Source organism: Narcine bancroftii, chromosome 7 (genome assembly GCF_036971445.1).
Source record: "Narcine bancroftii isolate sNarBan1 chromosome 7, sNarBan1.hap1, whole genome shotgun sequence".
Taxonomy (NCBI): Eukaryota; Metazoa; Chordata; class Chondrichthyes; order Torpediniformes; family Narcinidae; genus Narcine; species Narcine bancroftii.
Genome location: NC_091475.1, coordinates 38,458,155 through 38,481,864, shown reverse-complemented (window position 1 = coordinate 38,481,864; position 23,710 = coordinate 38,458,155). Strand labels below are relative to the sequence as shown.

The window sequence follows — 23,710 nt, the reverse complement described above, 5'->3', positions numbered from 1 at the left end:
AGAAACAAACACATCAAGAAAACTAGTGATAGTGGGAAAAAATATACTGCACTCCATAAGTGAAAACTAAATATTTCACATAGATATGGAAAAGTGGAGAAATATTCATAATGTACAGGATTATAACACAAAATGGTGATTATAAAGATAGGGGAATATAATATTAGAAGAAATGCATGTTGCAGAGAGGGAGGATACAGACAAAGGAGGGGCACATGAAAAGATGGTTGAAAATGAAAGCTATAAAAGGGCTTGCTGTATTTCTTATTTCCAAAATACAGGAAGGGAATTTGTAGACAGATTTGAAAGATGAATAGACACAACAAAAATATTTTAGGTGTGTCAGAAAAAGAGCATCCTCTGTGTGCTCCTGATGTGTTATCCCAAATGCTCATTTATCCCTTTGAACAATCATTGCTACTGATCCCGAGGAGTTGGTACTAATGTTGCATTTATTGCTGAAATTATCGTTATTGTGGATTGTTTCCCTACCTACTATCCTTTATTCTCGTTATGCAACATTTAAGAAAAAAAAATGAACAGATAGGTTAGGTATAGAGAGATTTGGGCCAAATGCAGGAAAGTGGGACACTTTGGTCATCGTGGGCAAGTTGAGCTGAGGGTCTGTTTCTATACTGTATGACTCTATGATTGATTGATGTAGATAGATGTCATTTCTGTTTTTAAAAAAAAATTACAACATGATAGAAGACGATTCTGACCGTTTAAACCTGTACCACCCAATTACACCCAAAAAGATAGATCTTACCAGGAACAGAGGTTGCCCAATACACCCCTTAAGCCTACTCTATCCAATAAGGTCATGATTAATCCAATCTTGACCTTCATCTTTCCTTGAACTTATCCAATGACTCATAAGAACACAAGAAATAGGAGCAGGAGTAGGCCATCTGCCCCATCGAGCCTGCTCCGCCATTCAATAAGATCATGGCTGACCTGATCATTGACTCAACTCCATCTACCTGCCTTTTCCCCATATCCCTTAATTCCACCTTCAGAGCTTTATGGTTGGCAAATCCCAAAATGTCACAGCCAACTAAGAGACATCAAGGACATCTACATGGGGTGGTGTCTTAAAAAAGCAGCATTTATTCTCAAAGACCCCCACCACCCAGGCCCTGCCCTCTTCACTCTGCTACCATTGGGAAAAAGGTGCAGGAGCCTAAAGAGAAGCACTCAACGGCACAGGGACAGCTTCGTCCCCACTGCCATCAGATTCCTGAATGATCAATGAACGAAAGATACTACCTTACTTTTCATGCACTATTATTTTTTATTTATAGTAATGTTGTAAGATGATTATAATATGAATGCACCATAATGCTGCCACAAAACACCAAATTTCATGATCATAAATTGCAATCTCTCACACGGAAGAATAAAGGAATCGATTCATCAATTAGCTGTAACCTTCATTACTGAGTAGGTATACTGTACCTATTTTTATATGTTTCAAATATTCAGTGAACAAATGATGTCAAGAATAGGAAATTCAAATTACATTGTTATTTGCTATGAAGTCTGAATTACTATTTGCGATTTTACTTTGGCAGCAATAATGTGTCATAAACAACAAAATAAAAGGGTTTTAATGCCTCCCCTTCCTTTGGCCTCTAATGTTTAGTAAAACACATGAACCTTTATTTCCCAGATAAAAGCTCAAGCTCGGTCAACACTATCAGTGCCAGGAGGTGTGTGCCAAACTAAGGCTAATGGGACATAATTGGTCAGATTTATCTTAGGCAGGGCACTAGAAACAGTAAAATCTTTAGGCTTGGATTGCCCATGGTGGGTCAGGCAGATTTCTGATAGGATCTATATTTTTGTGGTTTATAGCTTTGCTTTTCTTGTTCTTACTGCAGAACATAAAATTCAAGAATAAGCTCCATAGTCACCTGGTTTCAACTAACTCAATAGATGTAGTGTCAGCAAGTTATTTTACTTTCACTTGGATAATGACTGAGAACAAACAGAAGGTGCTGAACCACTACAAGAAACTAAATTTCATAATCTCAAAGCAAAGGTCAAACTTGGTCAAACTAAAAGCACTTACTCATTTCAGCAATCTTCTGCTGTAGTAGCTTGGATTCCCTGACAAATGCTTGCTAAAAGGAAATAAATCTAGATGAGTAAAATATCTCAATACAGTGCAAATAAATTCCACTGGGAAAATTCTTGTGACACAATCTGTGACTTTATTTCACACTTGAAGTTAAGATTGGAATTATGTCTGCTGCTTCTTGATTGGATTTGAATGGAGAGATGTAGCCATCTTCATTGCTTACCTGCCATCAGCCTCATCCTGTTCATCCATGTCAAAGCAAAGCCTTTTCAGTGGCTTTGGCACACTCCCTGTGTCTCCAGCACGCTTCAAGTGTCGATCGCTACAACTGACCAGCTGGTTGATCCTGTGGAATCTTTCTGGTGTCTGTAATATTGATTATCAATATCAAAGTTAATTATTGGACAGATCATGGTGCACCTTGGGGGTGGGGGTGTGTTTGAGGAATATTTTGTAGGAATACATATATATTAACTTGTTATATTCAACACAATGTTCAACTTTGCCTCCTCAACTATTCTTAAACCATGTTGGTAGATCAAAAAGAGATTGGGAGAGGGGGGAGATAGACAGAATAGAAAAATCCAGTGGGGACAGGAATGGAGCAGGATGGTACCAAAGAGCAGGGAAGTGAGAACACATGGAGAGCAGGGTGGGGGTGGGTAAGGGGACCAAAAGGTGGGGTGTAAGGGAATGGGAAAAGGGCCCATGCGGGCCCTGTCCTAACCATCCCATTCTGTCCTCTTTACACTAATTTCTCTACAACCCTATGCTTGATTTTTTTTTAAAATTTTTTATTTTTCACACCATAAACCACATTGACCAAGATACATACATTTTCCTTTTCAAATATATACAGTGTCATTTTCTCCCCCCCTCCTCCCTCCTCCCATCCCACCCTCCCTACCTCCCCCCCCCATTCATTTAAAGTACAAAATCTAAGATACATTAAACCAGTCAAACAATGTTGTCATTCAATAAAAATAAACAAGAAATTCCACTGAGTCAATTCTTTTCATTTCCTTCTCCTTTCGTTATTTTAGGTGGTAGATGTCCCCGGTAGGTTTTCTCTATTGTATTTCATGTATGGCTCCCATATTTGTTCAAATATTTCAACATTATTTCTTAAATTATATGTTATTTTTTCTAATGGAATACGTTTATTCATTTCTATATACCATTGTTGTATTCTCAAATTATCTTCTAATTTCCAGGTTGACATAATACATTTTTTTGCAACCCTATGCTTGATTATGGGTTTTGGCCAAAATGTGGACCTTTTCTTCACTCCCACTGAACCCAGCTCGATCTGCTGAATTCTTCCATCAAATTGTGTTTACTGCTAAGTTCCACTGCCTAATTATTTTGACAGGATAGAAAGAATTAATTAATTACTGTACATTGCAGCCTGTTTAAGAGTTCGGCTTCAGAGTGACATTCCAAATCTGCTACAATCATGATGGCTCATTAATGTCTGTCCAAAGTGCCTCAGATGTTAACAGGTTTTTAATTGTAATGAAGGTTCCAAACTAGGAGCTTGGGTTCACCGCTGGAACAAACAGGATGCAGTGAGGCTGCAGAGGTTACAAGAACGCAAGAGGTGAATCCGCAAACACTCGAAGTCTCTGTAGGGACTCTCTTTTGCTTCCCTTTCTCTTATTAGTGGGGCAACAAAACAGTGGTGCTTCTTTGTATGCCTTTACAAAAGTTAACAAATTTAGTTTATTATGTATATGATAATAAAGGAATCTTGGAATCTGAGAAATATTGTTTATTTACTGAAATAGTTCATGTCAAATAAACAACAAGGGCACAGAGAAGTCCTGTGCATCATATGCCTGAATTAATTCACCAATTAATTCTAATAGTTGAGCTCAAAAATAAGTCTGATACCTAGCATATAGAAACATTCTAAAGATATTTAACATATTAAGGAATTAATTTAGAGAGATTTAATAAATTTAATTAGAGTTCCACATATAAAATAGATTTGAAAAGTACTACTCACCCCAAATGGCTCACCAATATTTACCAAGATTCTATGAAATCAAATAAGAATTAATCAATACTGAAAAAAGCCAAATGTATAATATTAAATTATGGTTTATAATATAAATATATACACTATATATATGGCAAAATATAAATGCAATACATAAAAATATAAATGAATGGCACATTTAATAACATGAATTTTATATATATATATATAAAATAAATGTAGAATAATAGCTTGCAGTTGATACATAAAAATAGAAAAGCTTAAAATAACATCATTAATGAACATCTGGATTACAGGAGGCATGAATATTCTGAAGGTATTAAAAAAAAAACACATATTGCAAAGAGGCACAAAAAAAGTGACATTATCCTGAGCCAGGTAAAGAAGACCTGATCACATTGAAGCAGTGATGGGGGAAGGGAGGGGGCTACAGGTCAAGCTGAGCCACTTGACCCTGAGGATCCTGCTCCCTAGAATGCCTGGAGAACAAACCTGAAGAACTCCAGGCCAGACTTCAATATCAGTGAGACATCAGGGAGTGCTGTATGATGTGCTTTACGGAAACATGGCTAAACATGGACATTCCAGGCAGTGCACTGCAGCCCAAGGGTTATACCCTCGAACACCAACGCCTGGAAAAACCAGGGGAGGTGATGTTTGTGTCATCGCCAATTTATCGTAGTGACAGTCCCAGTCCTCCTTCCCTGACCTGGAACATCTGGTGATTAAGTGTCACCCAATTTATCTGCCGAGAGAGTTCACCACCATCATCCTGGTTGCAGTGTTCCGCCCAAGACTAACATTAGGCTGGCACTGGAAGGACAGAGCACTGTGATAAATATCCATGAGACAGCACATCCGGATGCCCATCATTGTGGGGGATTTCAATCAGGCCAACCTGAAGAAGTCTCTGATAAACTACCACTAACACGTCACATGTGAGACCAGGGAACCAACACATTCGATCACTGCTACACCACCAAGAAAAACACAAACCTAAAGACTGGAGGAACTTATGTAAAGATAACATGATTAAGGTTACAAATGTAAGGTATAAATAGAATAATATCTAGTCTCGCCGAGAATGTTCTCCCAGAATCACAGTGCGGCTTACATGCAAACAGAGGAACTACTGACATGGTCTTTGCCCTCAGACAGCTCCAAGAAAAGTGCAGAGAACAAAACAAAGGACTCTACATCACCTTTGTTGACCTCACCAAAGCCTTCGACACCGTGAGCAGGAAAGGGCTTTGGCAAATTCTACAGCGCCTCAGATGCCCCCCAAAGTTCCTCAACATGGTTATCCAACTGCACGAAAACCAACAAGGTCGGGTCAGATACAGCAATGAGCTCTCTGAACACTTCTCCATTAACAATGGCGTGAAGCAAGACTGCGTTCTCGCACCAATCCTCTTTTCAATCTTCTTCAGCATGATGCTGAAACAAGCCATGAAAGACCTCAACAATGAAGACGCTGTTTACATCCGGTACCGCACGGATGGCAGTCTCTTCAATCTGAGGCGCCTGCAAGCTCACAACAAGACACAAGAGCAACTTGTCCGTGAACTACTCTTTGCAGACGATGCCGCTTTAGTTGCCCATTCAGAGCCAGCTCTTCAGCGCTTGACGACCTGTTTTGCGGAAACTGCCAAAATGTTTGGCCTGGAAGTCAGCCTGAAGAAAACTGAGGTCCTCCATCAGCCAGCTCCCCACCATGACTACCAGCCCCCTCACATCTCCATCGGGCACACAAAACTTAAAACGGTCAACCAGTTTACCTATCTCGGCTGCACCATTTCATCAGATGCAAGGATCGACAATGAGATAGACAACAGACTCGCCAAGGCAAATAGCGCCTTTGGAAGACTACACAAAAGAGTCTGGAAAAACAACCAACTGAAAAACCTCACAAAGATTAGCATATACAGAGCCGTTGTCATACCCACACACCTGTTCGGCTCCGAATCATGGGTCCTCTACCGGCATCACCTACGGCTCCTAGAACGCTTCCACCAGCGTTGTCTCCGCTCCATCCTCAACATTCATTGGAGCGACTTCATCCCTTACTTCGAAGTACTCGAGATGGCAGAGGCCGACAGCATCGAATCCACGCTGCTGAAGATCCAACTGCGCTGGGCAGGTCACATCTCCAGAATGGATGTCCATCGCCTTCCCAAAATCATGCTAAATGGCGAGCTCTCCACTGGCCACCGTGACAGAGATGCACCAAAGAAGAGGTACAAGGACTGCCTAAAGAAATCTCTTGGTGCCTGCACTGAAAAACATGGCTAAACATGGACATTCCAGGCAGTGCACTGCAGCCCAAGGGTTATACCCTCGAACACCAACACCTGGAAAAACCAGGGGAGGTGATGTTTGTGTCATCGCCAATTTATCGTAGTGACAGTCATATCCCATCATACAGCCAGTGGGCTGATATCGCCTCAAACCGTGCATCTTGGCGCCTCACAGTTCGGCGGGCAGCAACCTCCTTTGAAGAAGACCGCAGAGCCCACCTCACTGACAAAAGACAAAGGAGGAAAAACCCAACACCCAACCCCAACCAACCAATTTTCCCCTGCAACCGCTGCAACCGTGTCTGCCTGTCCCGCATCGGACTTGTCAGCCACAAACGAGCCTACAGCTGACGTGAACATTACCCCTCCATAAATCTTCGTCCGCGAAGCCAAGCCAAAGAAGAAAAAAAGAAAAAAAAGGTTAGTACAGTATAACTTTCTGCATCAGTTATATCTAACACCTCAAAAATTAGAGATTTAACTTCATGTCTTCAGACATGTTTTAGGTGTGGTAAAGAGATAGGCACTTTTCTTCATTCGACCTAGATCTGTTCTAAAGTTGTGACTTTTTGGATAAAAGTTAAATTATTTTTGGAAAAAGTATTAAAAGTTAAACTTCCATTTGATCCAATGTTGTTTTTATTAGGAGATTTTAAAATAATTGGTTTAAAATAAAGATTGACTATGTATCAAATTGAATTTTTACGTTTAGCTTTAGATGTATCTAAGAAATGTTTAGCTATTACATGGAAATTTGATTTGGTTTAGGGAATGAAAGGATGGCACACTGAAATTAAATCTTGTTTCCCTCTTGAAAAAATAACATATAATTTACAAGACTTTTTTAATGAAAGTATGGAGCCCATATTTGAAAATTGTTGGTTTGACGATTTGAGCTCTCAATCCATTCCAGTGGTGATTTTTGGTACCATGGGCCAAAACATTGATCTCCTTTTCCTTCCTTTCTTAGGGGGACTTTGATGTAATTGTGGTTTTAAAGTTTTTAAATAAAGTATTAAAGAAATGCAAACCGAGCCATACCACGACCATACTTGGGCAAGTCTGATCACCTGGCTATATTTCTACTCCCAGCGTACAAGCAAAGACTGAAGACCAGAGCACCAGTGGTGAAGACGGCAAAAGTGCAGTCGAGGGAGGTAGAGGAACATCTGTAGGACTGCTTTGAATCAGTGTACTGGACCATTTTCAAGAACTCATCCATAGACTTGAATGAATATGCAACAGGTGTCATTAACTTCATCAAGACCTGTGTGGATGAGTGTATGCCCATCCACACATACAGGGTGTTCCCCAACCAGAAGCCCTGGATGAATCAGAAAGGGTGAGAACAAGGGCGTTTATGGCTGGGAATTGAGATCTTAACAAAAATCCAGATACGATCTGCAGAAGCCCATCTCCGAAGCAAAGTGGCAATACTGGAGGAAGCTAGAGACAAAAACAGATACACGCCAACTATGGCAGGGAATGCAGGCCATTACAGCTTTCAAAGTGAAGGCGAGGACTGTAGATGGCTGTGATGCTTCCCAACAAGCTGAACACCTTCTATGCCCACTTTGAGAAGAAGAACCAAACAGTGCCTACTAAAATCCCTGAAAAGGCTGAGGAACCTGTGATATCTGTCTCTGAGAGCAACGTCAGAATATCATTCAAAAAGGTGAAACCTCCCAAGGCATCAGGCCCTAATGGCATACCTGACGGGCTACTGAAAATCTGCGCAAACCAACTAGACGGTGTGTTCATGGACATTTTCAACCTCTTATATTACCAGTCAGGTTCCCAACAGCTTCAAAAGGGCATCAGTCATCCCAGTACCCAAGAAGAGTAGTGGGGGCTGCCTCAACAACTGCCGCCCGGAAGCACTAACTTCTACTGTGATGAAATGCTCCGAGAGACTGGTCATGGCCAGAATTAACACGTACCTAAGTAAAGATCCGGACCCACTACAATTCGCTTGTTGTCACAATTGCTCCACAGCGGATGCAATATCACTGGCTCTCCACTCAGTTCTGGATCACCTCGAAAACAGTAACTCTTCATAGATACAGCTTGGCCTTCAATACCATTATTCCCTCAGTGCTGGTCAAAAAGCTACAACCCTAGGCCTCTGTACCCCACTTTGCAACTGGATCCTTGATTTTGGAAGACCACAATCAATAGGAATTGGAAACAATGTCTCCTCCTTACTGATCATCAACACAGATGCACCCTAAGGATGTATGCTTGGCCCACTGCTCTACTCATTATACACTCATGACTGTGTGGCCAGGCACACAATCCAATGCTATTTACAAGTTTGCTGATGAGACCATAGTTGTCAGCAGAATCACAAACGGCAATTAGGAAGCGTACAAGAGGGAGATGGATCAGCTCGTTAAATGGTGTAACAACAACCTTGCACTCAATGTCAGCAAAACCAAGGAGATGATTGTAAACTTCAGGAGGAAGTCAGGGGAACATGACCCAGTCCTCATCAAGGGCTCAGTAGTGGAGGTCAAGAACTTCAAATTCTTGGGTAGAAGCATCTCTGAGTATCTGTCCTAAACCCTCCACGTTGATGCAATCACAAAGAAGGCTCACCAGCAGCTTTACTTCATGAGGTGTCTGGGGAGGTTCGGTATGTCACTGAAGAACCTTGTAATCTTCTACCGATGTACCACGGAGAGCATTCTGTCCGGTGGCAACACTGCCTGGTATGGAGGTGCCAACTCCCAAGACAAGAATAAACTGGAGAGGGTTGTTAACTCGGCCTGCGACATCACAGGGACCAGACTTCACTCCATTGAGAACATCTACATGAGGCGGTGTCTTAAAAAAGCAGCCTCTATCCTCAAAGACCCCCACCACCACCCAGGCCCTGCCCTCTTCACTCTGCTACCATTGGGGAAAAGGCACAGGAACCTAAAGACGAGCACTCAGTGGCATAAGGAGAGCTTCCTCCCCGCTGCCATCAGATTCCTGAATGATCAATGAACCAAAGACACTGCCTGACTTTTTGTGCCCTATTACAGTTAATATTATTTCATTTTATTTTTTTATAGTAATGGTGTAAGATGGTTATAATATGCATGTTTGCACTGTGGCGCTGCCGCAAAACATGGAATTTCCTGACTTGTTCCTGAGAATAAATCCTGATTCTAATTCAAAAAGGAGCTTCAAGTGGCAAATAAACCTGGACATTGCAACGATTTTTGTACTTCTATTCTTACACTTTGTAGAGAGGAGGAAAATTGTTTGGACCCTATTCGAATATTCTGATATAATCTGTCCTTTTCTTTACATCTTCTAAATTAAGTGGTCAAGAGTATACAGTCAACAACAAATAGATAGTTTCAGTCACAGACCATTTTTTGTTCTCAGAAACATGTTATTCCTGATTTGTCACTGAATACTGTACCCATCAATTGTTTCATAAAATATTTCAAATATAATGGGACATTCTAGTCCTCAGTGAGACATGAACAACAGCACAGAATGCTTTCCTCCTGGACCGCAAAAAGATTGAATAGTCTATGAGACAAGAGATAGGGGTTAGAACTGGAATGAGCATGGGACGATATTATTGCTAAGGCAAAGGGATTAAAAAGGTATAGAGAGGAAAAAAACGTTTTTGCAGAGCTTGAAGGGAACAAGGAAAACAATCTCATAAGGTACATAAAAAGAGCGTAACTCAGCAGCAATTCTACTTATTCGCACCTCCTTTATTCAAAGGACTGTGCAGGACCTTTGGCAAAACTGTCGAGTATAAAGGGGCATTTTGTTTGAAGCTGGTTAAACAAGCAATTATGGGTACGAAAAGGAATACTGTATATTTCAGCGTACAAGTTGAGTCGTGAAACCCTAAAAAATTTCTCAAAAAGGAGGGGTCAACTTATATGCCAGATATACTTTTGAGACCTTAAATTCACTGAAGAAACATGATTGACATCAATTCAGCGTACAAGTTGATGCTGGAAGCCCTCCCCACTGTTGGGTGCCATCGCTGCTCCTGCCTGGTAGGCCGAGGATCCTGCTCCTGCTGGGTGCACGATGTCAGCACTCCAGCTCCATAGGTTGTCGCTGCTGCGGCCTGGTAGGCTGCGGTTTTTTTTAAAAAACTTACTTAATTTACAGCTTTGTTACTTGTGATTGTGGTGTTTTAAAAATTTTTGGATTGTTCCTGGGAGGCCTAGGCAGTCTGAAAAATGGGGGTAAACTTATACGCTGGATATAATATGAAACCCTTAAAATTAAGCTGAAAAAATGGGGGGGTGGGGCGAAATATACGGCCTATGAGAAGAATGATCAAATGAGGCTCATGAGTTGAAATAAAGAACCAAAACAAAGGGACCAATCACATATTTGGGAATATTCTATGAATCTCCAACCTGTCCAAAGGAGATAGAAACAAATTTGTAAACATATTTCTGATATGCAGAAATACTGGGACAGTAGTAATGGTGCATCTCATTTAATCTATTATTGAATGGGGTATAATCAGTCTAAAAGTCAATTCGTTATGGGGTTCTAGGTTATTTGGGTGCAATTGGGGCAGCACAGACTCATGGAGCGAAAGGGCCTGTTAGCATGCTGTATGTCTAAAAGGAAGAGACGAATTATGACAGCCATATCTGACATACACGGGAGCACAACTGTGGCCACACCACAATAAAAAGACTCAGAAATCTACCAATAGTTGGATTAATAAAAGTAATTATATAAGGGGGTGGCTCCACAGCCTCTATGGACACTTACTGGAAGCACCAACACCACATCCAGCCTCTCTTTTTTTTTGTTTTCTCTGTCTTTCCCTTGATTTTTTTGGGGGGAGGTGGCTGGGAATGGGAGGAGGGGAGAAACACATGTATGTAGATTGCTGGGAGATATTGATATATTCTGTTACAGTCAGTGATGTTATCTCCTTGTTTATTGATGGAAAACAAAAAATAAAATATTCAAAAAAAGGAAAAGGCGAGACAAAGTTCCCAGATTATATTTTGGTGAACTTTATGTTGCAAACTTTATAACGTGGGAATGCTGTACCAAGTTTACTTTTAGTGAATGAAGGTTTATTTTGTGGTGGTGATGTTAGATTAATCAGTTAAAGGGATTCAAAACGGGATACGGTCTATTTTACTCTTTCCTCTGACACTCATTCTCTCCAGTTCCATTCCTACAGTGTATTTACCATCTCTGCTGATTTTTGAGTGGGGCTGTGTGGAAGAATGCATCAGCTCATGATGGAATGACAGAGAAGACTTGATGGACCAAAAGCCCTGCTTCTATTCCTATATATTATAGTCTAAATGATCAGTGCTCAGCACAGCACCAACTTCATTCCAAACCTGACTCTTCCTCCATCATTTCCATGCCCATTTCTCACCTCAGATCTCCTACCTTTTCCACCTGCATTCCTCCCTCTGGGTTCTGCTAAATCCTGAGAGGGCACTGCGTTGAATTTTCCACTTCCTCATTCTTTCTATCCTACCCTCTCTGATCTTGCAGCACACTGCCCCCTTACAAGTAGTCCTTACATTGTTAGCAAATCTGTCAACAAGGATGGCATTGTTGTGGTCAGGTGAACTGACCTCTGTCTTGCAGAGGCTGTATGTCAGCTCTCATTCATATACCTCCTCCCTCTGCACATTGAAACAACGTGAGCATTAGGCCTCTACCTCCCATAGAATTCGTGACCTCATTTCATCAGGTGCACCTTCCCTCCTGAGGACTGAGATCTAGTTGCATACCGTTACTTTGACCTGCACTGTTACAATGAACCCAACGTAATTTAATTTAGACCAGTCCATGAGCCTGTGGCACCCATAAACCCCAATTAACCTATGACCGCAGCATGCTTCGAAGGGGCAATCTTGAGGAAAAGTGCTTCATCTTCCATCTGTGCTCATTGTAGTCTTCAACTCTCACTACTGAATCTCCAACTTCAGATATCTGCCCGTCGTTTGACTCGGTTGTTCTTTTTCTATTTGTATTGATGGGCATGCCCCACAATCTTACTATTGGCCACACTTTGCACAAAGCAGCATAATCAATTGATCCTAACTGCTATTCTATTGCTACAATCCTATTTAATTTCATCCTAGCAAAGATATTTCATTTGTTCTACCCGTCCCTCCTTCTCATGTGCTGCTGAAAGCTTTCTGACGAAAGGAGGCAGGCCAGAAAAGTTTATTTCTCTGTGCACAGATACTGCTTAACCTGATAAGTCTTTCCAGTATTTTCTGCTTTTATTTCAGATTTCCAGCATCTGCAGTTTTCTTACATTTCAATTTTACTTGACTGACTAACAATTTAACTTGAAGATAAATCAGATCAATGAGAGGTACCTAAGGAACAGATTCAAAAGGAAAACAGGTTCATGTCACCACAAGAAAAAAGGGTAGAATTCTCAAATCTCATGCATACATACAGGGACATACACTTATGGCAGAAATAATGGCAGAAAGTCTGGAAAAGTATTGAAAGTGTAAGATTGAAAATAAAAGGTAAATTAAGAATTCAAAGAGAATATTAAAAAATATAAAGTAAAACAAAAATAGATGTTCTTTTAAAAGTATAAGAAGAGAGTTGAACACACAATAAAACTTTGATAACTACCCTTTGATTGTTCAGAAATCTCAGTGGTTTGACATCTGGCTCACTTGGTCTTTTTTTCTCCTGTTCGAGATAAACATACCAAGGCCCTGCTCCCACATTCCCGTTAACACATTAGGGTTCCACATAATAGGGATCCTGTTTCCCATGCTCCCTTTAAACATAATGGGGTCTTGTTTAGCATGCTCTCTTTGAACATAAGACACAGGAGCAGAAATAGGCTATTCAACCCATAGAGTCTGCCCTGCTATTTAATCATGAACTGATACATTTTCCCACATCCCCACTGCCTAGTCTTCTTCCCAAAACCTTTCATGCCCTGACTAATCAAGAATCTATCAATCTCTGCCTTAAATATGCCCAATGACCTGGCCTCCACAACCTACTGTGACAACAAATTCCACAGATTCACCACTCTCTGGCTACAGAAATTCTTCCACATCTCTGTTCTAAGTGGATACCCTTAAATCCCAAAGCTGTGCCCTCTTGTCTTCGACTCTCCCATCATGGGAAACAACCATTTTTCACATCTACTCTGTCCATGCCTTTCAATGTTCAAAATGTTTCACTGAGATCCCTGCTCATTCTCTTAAATTCCAACGAGTACAGGCCAAGAGCTGTTAAATGATCTTCATATAATAATACTTTCATTCCTGAAATCATCTTTGTGAACCTCCCATGAACTCTCTCCATCGTCAGTGAGGAGCCCAAAACTGTTCACTATACACCAGTGCTTTATAAAGCCTCAGCATCACATCCTTGTTCTTGTATTCTGTTCCTCTTGAAATGAAAGTCAGTTTTGCATTTGCCTTCCTCACACTTACTGAACCTGCAAGTTTACCTTCAGGGTATCCTGCACGAGGGCTCCCAGGTCCCTTTGCATCTGTAAATTTTCAATTTTCTCCCTCTTTGGAAAATAGCCTGCTCTTTTTTTTCTACCAAAGTGCATGACCATAAAATATCCAACAATGTATTTCATTTGCCATTTTTCTGCCCATTCTCCTAATTTGTCTATCTGCAACCTCCCTGTTTCCTCAACACTACCTGTTCCTCTTCCTATCATCTGCAAACTTGGTCACAAAGCCATTCATTTTGTAATCTAAATAATTGATATACAACATAAAAAGCAGCAGCCCAAACCCTGACCCCTGTGGAACAACATTCACAACTATTAATCAATGAGAATATGGTTCCTGCATTCCGACTCTGCTTCCTGCCAGTCAGCCAATGCTTTACCCATGCTAGTATGTTTCCTGTTGTACAATGGGCTCTTGTTAAGAAGCCTTACATGTAGCACCATGTCAAAGGCCTTCTGAAAATCCAAATACACATCATCCACTGCCTCTCCTTTATCTAGCCTGCATATCAATTCTTCAAAAACATTCCAATAGGTTTGTCAAGCAAGAGTTTTCCACTCGACTTGATTAATGAATCCTCATTTTGTGCACGACATTGTTAGTTACAAATTAAGGTAGTGCATAGGTTATATATGTCCAAAGATGAACTATCTTGTTTTTACCCAATTTTTGATCCTTTATGTGATGTGTAAAATCTTCAAAGCCTCATTGATCATATGCTTTGGGAATGCCCTAATTTAGAAAAATTTTGCAAAGATATAACTTGTTAAACATGGGTTTAAATATGGTTGTCATAGATCATATCATTAAGTAAGAGAGAATTTACCCTTTATTGAGATAAAGAGATTGTTTAATTTAGTCTTTGTATTTTCTATCCAGAACTATATTGGAATATATTATAAGAAACAGATAGGTTAATTACCATATTGATAGAATGCAATGATTTAAATAAATATTGTTAAATAAACAAATATGGATAGGTTTTTGATTTACATTTATATTTAATTGTGATATGCATATATGACCTGTTGTTTGTTATATTAGAAGACTTTCTATGTAGGATTTATATGTTAAACTCACCAAAAATATTTTTAAAAGAAAAGCAAAATTTTCCCTTAAGGAAACCATGCTAGCTTTGGCCTCTCTTGTCATGTGCCTTCCAGAACTCTGTAACCTCATCCTTGACAATTGACTCTTAACATCTTCCCAACCACTGATGTCATGTTAACTAGTGTATAATTTCTTTCTGGGCCTCCTTTCTTAAATAATGGAGTGACATTTGTGATTTTCCAGTCCTCTGGAACACATACCAGAAGCTACTGATTACTGAAAGATCATTATTAATGCCTCCACAATCTTTACAGATACTTCTTTCAGAATTCAAGGGTGCAATCCATCTGGTCTGGGAGACTTATCTACCCTTAGACCATTCAGTTTTCTGAACATCTTCTCCCTGAAACAGTAACTGTTCCTTCCCTTCCCTGACACCCTTGGACATCCAACAGCTTCCACAGTGAAGACTGATGCAAAGTACTCATTTAGCTCCTCTGTCATTTCTTTGTCTGTCACCATTATTTCTCCAGAATAATTTTCTAGTTGTCCTTTATCTACTCTCACCTCTATTTTACTCTTTAGATACTTGAAGAAACTTTTGTATCCTCTTTGATGTCATTTGCTAGCCTACTTTCATACTTCATCTTTTCCTTCCTTATGAGTTTTTTTTAGTTGTCTTCTGGAAGATTTTAAAAAGTTCCCAATCCTCTATCTTCCCACTAATTGTTGCTTCCTTGTATGCCCTCTCTTTTGCTTTCATGTTGGCTTTTATTTCCCTTGACAGCTACAGTTGTGACGTTTTTCCATTTGAATATTTCATCTTGGTATGTATCTATCCCTTCCTCAATTCTCACAGAAACTCCATCCATTGCTGTTCTACTGTCCTCCATTCAAGGGCCCTCTTCCAATTCTTTTTGGTCAGTTCTTCTCTCATGCCACTGTAATTCCCTTTTCTCCACTGAAATACCAAAACTTCTAACTTTAGCTTCCCCATGTTTCCCATGCTCTCTTTAAACCTAATTGGGGTCTTGTTTCCAATGCTCCCTTTGAACATGATTGGGGCCTTGCTTTATATTAACCAAGATTATGCTTCCTGTGCTTCCACTTTTACTTGCTTTTTACCCAATTCACTGGAAATTCTTTATACTATTGAGTTAAATCTAAATAAAAATGAGAAAGATGGTGTATTAATTGGAGTAATATCGAATTATCAAGAATATCTGTTAGTCTGGCATAACCAAAGTCCCAAGTCTGCTGAATTATTAGAGTTTTACTGAATTGGGGAATTCAGTAAAACTATGTGGAAGGGAAGGATGTTGATGAAATTCTTGGTAACTTCTCTTCACAAAAGATGATGATGAATATTATAGCCAAGTTGAATAAATGTGATTATACTAAGTTAGGTTTATTATCATTGAAAATGAACAAAATCAATTCCAAATTTCTAAAAGAAGGAAGGAAACTAGAGTGACTCAAATTATATTTTCCTTCTTGTTTGCATGAGTGTCAGAACTCATCTGCACATTAAAATGAAAATGTGGAGGTTAGAGACAAGTTGTAGCTTAGACATTGGCATATTTGCCTGCCTGGACTCACTTTGCATTCATTCACTCATGCTCAGGCAAGTAGCCATTCGTTTCAATGGTTTGCTTCGGTTGATGTAAAAAAAATGTAAATGCACTTGTACCCCACTTCGTACTGCACTGCAAAGCGCTGATTCATTCTATGCTTTTCAGTCCTCCAGCTTGAATGCTCAAAGGACTTACCCCTCTCTATGTTAGAAACATATTCAGCAGTGCCATGAGTCCATGCCATCCCAATAGATCTGAAATGGTGAATGCAATGGCCCACACTCACTCTCCCAGTTAGGTTCTAGTCCTGAGGCCCACAGAATCCACAACTCCAGCTCAAATGGTCCACTGGAAGAGCAAGTGCAGCCACAGCACAAAGGAGAGAATGTGAGTGTGAACTAGATCACGCATGATGCATCCCAATATTCTTACAAAAGTTGTTTAACAAAAAGCAAGCTAGAAATCCACAAGTCTTTAAAAAAAACTTTAAAGAGCTTCTGCAAGGAGCAGCAAAGTAAAATATTATCAATTTCTTGTTATTTTCTTTCCTCAGTCTATTCCATGGCACTTTTCAGATCTATGCCCAATTTATTCCTTAATGTTGAATTTGTAGATGTAATAAATGAAGCAAAACAGATAGATTCTACCTTACAAAAAAAAAATCCAACAAATAAACTTGTTTTAAAACCTATAATGCAAAATATATAATTTTAATACATCACCATGCTGGTTGCATGTTTAATTCTAATAAAACAATAATTAATAAGAAAGACCAAACAGTGAAACATGTATAAAGTCGCAGCAACTTTACATTTTTTGCTGCACTGATTAATAGATTAGCGGCAAAGACAGAACAAGTTGTAACTCATATTCCACAACTTGGAAGTTCCAAATATTCTCACCGTGTTCTTGGGGTCATTTTTGTTGGGGACAGCAATCCATCAGTTTTATACGGACTCTTCAGCGGAGAGACATAAATGTTGTTCCCACCAGGTACACGCAATGGAGAGGTTGGAAAACCAAATGAACTTCGAGGAACGTGAGGAATTGGGGAAAGTGTTGGTGGCTGTATGAAAGAGATGTTAAAGAAAAAAATGCACAAAACAATTAATCATGGACCACAGGTGACAGTAATCTGGAATCTGCATTGACTGTCCATCTCATGCCTCTATCCCCACAACTCAGCATTTGCAAAAGTTAAAAGAGGGTATACAGTCTGTACATGAAGGTAGACTGTTTGAATCTTTGAATTTTAATAGAATATAGTACATTTAAATATAACAAATAGAGCCAGATTCTTAAATGGTTTTCTAAAACCAGCTTTGATATCCAAGATAAAAACAGAAATTAGTGGAACTACTCAGCACATTAGCTGTTACCAGTAGTGAGAGAAGAAAATAATTAGTTTCAAGTTGATATCATATCATTAGTCTTTTTCTGATGAAACAGCGTTGACTTGAAATGTCAGCTATGTTTCATTATCTACAGATCTTGTCTGAACTGATGGATATTTCCATCACTTTCTATGTTTCATATTTGATTTGGCATTCAAAATATAAATTATTATTGCAGTCAGTGCAAGTTGTGTTTCCTGATCCAATTTAATTTACTTACAGATATTAAAGGATTGAAAATTTCAAGAATTATTAATTTTTGTCTAAAGCTACAGAATAGTTCAGATGAATGGTTAGTAACTTGAAAGATAAATTTTATTTCTCTCTTCACAGATACTGCCAGTTTCCCGAGTTATTCCAGCATTTTGTGTTATTAAAGTAGATCATCTTTACATACACGGGTTGAAGCATACTGTAAAATATTGGTTTTCAGCCTCTGTATGAACATCAGGTTGTAGAAGCCTATGATGGAATCATACTGCCCTTCTTTGATCAGCACGTGTTTGAAAGTCTAAAGAGGACAAATAATTAAATAAGCTTTGATATTAAAGGAAGAGCTCAATTAAAAGTGTCACAATTCAAATGAATGCTTCAATGGAATGTATCAAGGGTAAACAAGGTTTAATGAGAAAGTATTGTTTTGAAACAAATCTTTTTTTAAGCATTATGGTGATGACATCAAGAATCCAAGATAAGAACGAGGCTATTTAGAATGCGAGCTGTTCTACTTTTACATTTCTATACTGAAGTCAGGACTAAGACATGGTTGGGTCAGTATAGCTACAGTACGTTTCCCCATATCCAAAATTTGATTAACTGAAAAGTTCAATTATCTGAACAATTTTTCTGTGGTGACATGACGCCAGATATTGAAAATAAAATTCACCCGACGTGCTCATGTGGGGTTCTGACATGCCGTTAGCGCCAGTTTGGTAACAACAGAGCTCAGAACCAGCCAGGAAGATAGATGCTAAACAGCTGGATGCCGGCTCAGAGCCATCAGTGAACAACTGGAGGAAGTTGGCAAGTCGGGCAGTGCATTGGAGATTATCCTCATTTCAGGTAACTCCCTTCCCTATCTCTTTCCATTTCTTCTTTACCTCCACTGTGCATGGTTCTCTGCTGTCTTGGTGTCATCAAGGAGAGCGGCCTCCTAGGCAGAACCGGGCACCTCGGGCAGGATCAGTGACAGTGGTGGGGAGGTGTCGGGGATTGGTGACAGCTGATGTTCCGTTTTCTTCTGTTAACTGATACAAGTATTCTGCTAATGCTAAATGCTACTGGGCTTAAAGCCATTATTCTGCTATCTGAAAAATCCAGTTAACCAAAAAATATCTGGTCCCAAGATTTTCAGATATGGGGAAACGTACTGCATTTGCAGCTCATACTATCAAGAGTAAATTTTGTAATGAACTAGTACCAGTAAAGCACATGAGCACATTTTCCCGTTTTTTTCAGAGAGAACAAATGATCATGATTGGGCAGCGATATAATAGGTAATAGGCAGTAATTCCTTTTTGGTTTGCTAATGCTAAGCATGTTCAATATTATCAGTTGCTTTGTTGTTCCTATTTCTGCACCTTATGGATCTAATGAAGACAATTGAACAAAATATGCGAAACTAAGAACCTGCAACCAATAAACTTAGCACCAGCAATTAATTTTCCTCCCAGTTTTAATCTAAATTTAAGGTCTTTGTAGATTATAAAGGATACTGATAGCATTTAGGGGCAAAGATTGAGGTAAATCTATTCAAACTGTGAGCAAATTTCAGAAAGTAAGCTCAGAATCCAGGAACTGATGTCCTTTTTTAAATGGAATTGAATTTTAAAATAGTGAAGTATTGAAATACAAGAGAGCAAAGGAGACATATTGGTGTTTACTAAAGGCCGGGGTTTTAAGAACCCAGGTATCCCTCTTACAGAATTTCTGAATCAGCTAAAGCTTATAGGAATCATAGAAATTTTTGGCACCAAAGATAGGCATTTAGCATCTGTGGGTTGGGCAGCTTTTATTGGATCTGCACATCTGTTTTGAATCATCTTCCCATCTTCTGCTCCAGATTCATGGCCTTGCAAGTTTTGGTTCTTCAAGCATACATCTTGATTAAATATGACAAGGATTTCTGCTTCTACCAGTCTTTCAGGCAGCAAATTCCACACCCTTTTACTGTTATCTTGGTGAAAAAACCCTCATTGCAACTACAACCCTTCTACTAATTACAAGTATTCCTTGACTTACCACCTATGTGACTTACAGCCATCCGGACATATGGCCCAATATTTTTTTTTTAATTAGGTGCTTACGGATGAAAGTCGGGGCCTATCTATGGAAAATAATGCCTCTTGCAAGGGGTTGGAAGCAGTACCCAACCTCTCACAAGAGCTAGCCTTGGTGGTCGCTCACCATGTTGAATTTGACAAACTATAACACGGACACAGTGCAATTCCGACATAGGTCCACTCCGAGATATGACCAGGCAGCCAGAATGGAACACGGACGCAAGTTGAGGAATACCTATATTTAAAATCTATTTATTCCCTTTTTTGCTCAGTTGAGGAAGGAGTGAGACCAAGAGATACCTCTGATTCAAGCACTGGGGAAAAAAAACCCAAATGGAACTTCCTTCAATCAGGTCTTTAACTTTTTTAGGTGGAGAAAGGTGACAACAAAAGGGTTATAAATTACCTCTTGATTTGTATTTGGCAAGTCCTTATAAGCAGTAACAATAGTCTTGAACCTAAGGTCTATGTTCTTCACCTTGCAAATGGCATACATGGAACACATCATTATCTGTGAAAACACAGTTATATTAATCATTGAACAGAGCACAATCTGTTAGCAAGTAGCTCAAAACAAGCTTACACCATTAAAAAAAATTAGTGTGCTTTTCATTTCAGATTTGTTGTATTTGTTGTAATAAAATATTGATGAGACAATCTATATAATTAACAGGGATGAGTAGGAAATAATCAGCATTTGTTGGGTTCACTGTTCAGAATATTAATAGTTTCAGCTCAACAGTGGGTTAAAGAACAGAAATTTTTTAATTTTTAAGGCTTGAGCTGATGAACAGCCCTATTAGTCAATCCTATCAGAAGAGGAAACATATATTTCCATTCGGCCACTGGATCCAAAAAAAACCCCAGAAAAACAGTCTTTTAGCTTAATGCCTACCCTGAGCAAAGGAGAGAGATTAGGGGGATAAAGCAGCAGTCTGTTAACATGATGTCAAAGATTTGGAAATTCTCAATGTATTGAAGATTACTAGGGTGAGCATGGAAGCCACATGGCTCTGTTCAATTTTTAGCTCGCCTCCCATCAGCCAGCCTTAGCCAGGCCTCAGATGAACTCCCATAAAAGGGGGCAATTATCTGGGATTCTTCATCTTTGTCTACATACAAGCTGGAAGGAATGTTTTTGACGGAGATGGAGCAATTGAGTAACCCCAAGCATGAATGCTTAATAATAATAATTTCCAAGTGAACCACAAGGGCTCTCCTTGCAGTTTCCTCTTTATGGGAAAGCATTCACCTCGTTGAAATTTGGAATCCAAATCATGCCCCACTCCACAAGACATGGAATCAATGCTCCCAACACCAGTACAAATTCCAACAGTTACATATAAACTGAATCGTACAATACCTGGTCTAAATGTCTGTCCTTCATAAGTTCATGCTCATTTGCTAATGTGTGCTGAAACAAAGTCCAAATAATAGCTTCCAGTTGAGGATGCTCAGATGGTAGATGAAGCTGATTACATAGCATGTTTAATCGAAGATATGCCAGTCGATATACTAATCAAATAGGTAAAAAAAAGATTTTGAGTTTCGATTTCTTTCAATAAATGTACATTTTATTGTGTCCATAACATGTTTTAACATAATTGTGTGCTGCACCATCGTAATTACATTAAATTGGTCGGAGAATAAAGTGCACCCTACATGTCGTGGGGACATCATTCCACACAGTTTCAACAAATATCCTGGTTTATGACTTGTTGGTAAGAAACATTGTTCAAAGCAGCAAAAGCAGTTGGAAAGAATTCTTATATGGAATGGAATTCGCCTATGAATCATTTATTAAAGAATAACCTTTGGAAATAAGTTACCACTTGGACTTGACAAAGTGAGCTCTTGATCCAGTGAAAAAGGGAATCAAGAAAAATTAGAGCAATGCACAAAAGTACTGGAGGAACTTAGCAGGTCCCTCAGCATTCATGGAAAGCAATAGGCCGTTGACATTTCAGGCCTGCACCAGGTAGACAAAGATTAAGTAAACACCCAAATAAGAAGGTGGATGTGGGAATTGCCAGTGAAGGTCACTGGAGAGAGCAGAAACTGAAGCTTCTTGAATACCAGCTGGGTCAGAAAGTGTTTAATATATTTGAAAACAACACCATTGAGCAGTAGTATTTCTCCCAAAATGAGAACAGGAATCATGGAATCATATGATAGCTGGAATTAACATTAATAGGGCTAATTTTATTTTCCTCATGCATGCAAGGCCATGGGGTGGTGGGGGAGGGGGGAGAATGATGGAGAGGCAGCAGTGGGGAGGAGCAAAGGCTTATATGTGATAGGTGAATGCTGGTGGAAAGGGGAAGAGCTGGAAAGTGATAGGGGTAGGAGAAAAAGGGCTGAGAAAGATGTTCTGTGATAAGAGAAGGGAAAGGGGTTAGAAACATAGGGTAACAGATTCCATGGATGCTGCCTGGCCTACTGAGTTCTTCCAGCATGTTGTGATTTGTTTTAGTTTTCCAACATCTGCAGTCCTCTTGTTTACCTCCCTTTAAATCTTAACCCCCTCACCGTAAACCTATAGCCTCAAGTTTCAGACTCTCCTACCCTGCTCAGTTTCATCTATTCCAATGTACAGCCCATCTTTCACTTTCCAAAATCCCGAGCTTTTTTTCCAGACTTTTGCAACGTATCCTTTAACTCACATTAAATTCCATTACCAATTCTGCTCTCTTCAGTTTCTGCTCTCTTCAGTGACCTTCACTGACAGTTCCATCAAACTTTCCAGATTCTAAACTTATCCTTTTCCAACATTCCTCTCATTCTACCTTTCATAAGCTTCTTGAATACCAACTGGGACAGAAAGTGGTTTAATATATTTGAAAACAACACCATTGAGCAGTAATATTTCTCCCAAAATGAGAACAGGAGTCATGGAATCATATGATAGTTGGAATTAACATTAATAGGGTTAATTTTATTTTCCTCATGCATGCAAGACACTAAGTATGGCCACATGCACAACAGTACAATTGAATATTCCTTTAACTTCATCATAATTCAATCTCAGGCTCAAGCCCTTTAATCTAATCAGAGACTTTGCCTTTAAATCTAGAATTCCTAAAGAAAATCCTAGCCCACCCCCATGAATGTTGCTATTTCCCATAACATCCATCCTTTTTTCCACTATTTTATTTTTTTCCCCCATAAATATACATATTGTAGACACACAAGGCAGGCAGTGAGCGAAAGAACCAAGTAGATTCAAAAGTGAGTTGAACCAACTGACTTTAATAGAACTCGCATGTGCACTTAAATCCCTCAGAACCCAATGATGCTTGTGACTCCTGGAACCTTTACAAGGTCAGCCGCCAGGCTGTGGGCTTGCACTGCACCCAGAGCTGGGTGGAAGAGGACATCGTGCAATGCCTGCAACCGGTCCATCTGCACACTGGCACAAGTCTCCCGAGACAGGGCATCTGAGGGCTCATTGAGCTTTCTGGGCCTGAACAAAATGTCATAATTGTAGGTGGAGAGCTCAATTCTCCACCTCAGAATTTTATCATTTTTGATTTTACCCCACTGCTGATTGTTAAACATGAAG

General features: G+C 39.5%; 2 protein-coding genes across 2 annotated transcripts in view; one reads left to right on the top strand and one right to left on the bottom strand.

Annotated features, from left to right (window-relative positions):
* Positions 1-18,387, top strand: part of LOC138738776 (RCC1 and BTB domain-containing protein 2-like) — a 241,865-nt gene extending 223,478 nt beyond the window's left edge. The window contains exon 12 of the mRNA XM_069889680.1: positions 18,200-18,387. Within this exon, the coding sequence (XP_069745781.1) occupies positions 18,200-18,310 (111 nt within the window). The 3' untranslated portion in view covers positions 18,311-18,387. The remainder of the gene's footprint in view (positions 1-18,199) is intronic.
* rb1 (retinoblastoma 1) overlaps positions 1-23,710 on the bottom strand; it is a 201,428-nt gene that overhangs the window by 3,395 nt on the left and 174,323 nt on the right. Inside the window, 8 exon segments of the mRNA XM_069889674.1 lie at positions 2,075-2,096; positions 2,099-2,126; positions 2,307-2,449; positions 4,092-4,122; positions 17,375-17,538; positions 18,264-18,377; positions 20,555-20,659; positions 21,512-21,663. Of these exon segments, the coding sequence (XP_069745775.1) occupies positions 2,075-2,096; positions 2,099-2,126; positions 2,307-2,449; positions 4,092-4,122; positions 17,375-17,538; positions 18,264-18,377; positions 20,555-20,659; positions 21,512-21,663 (759 nt within the window).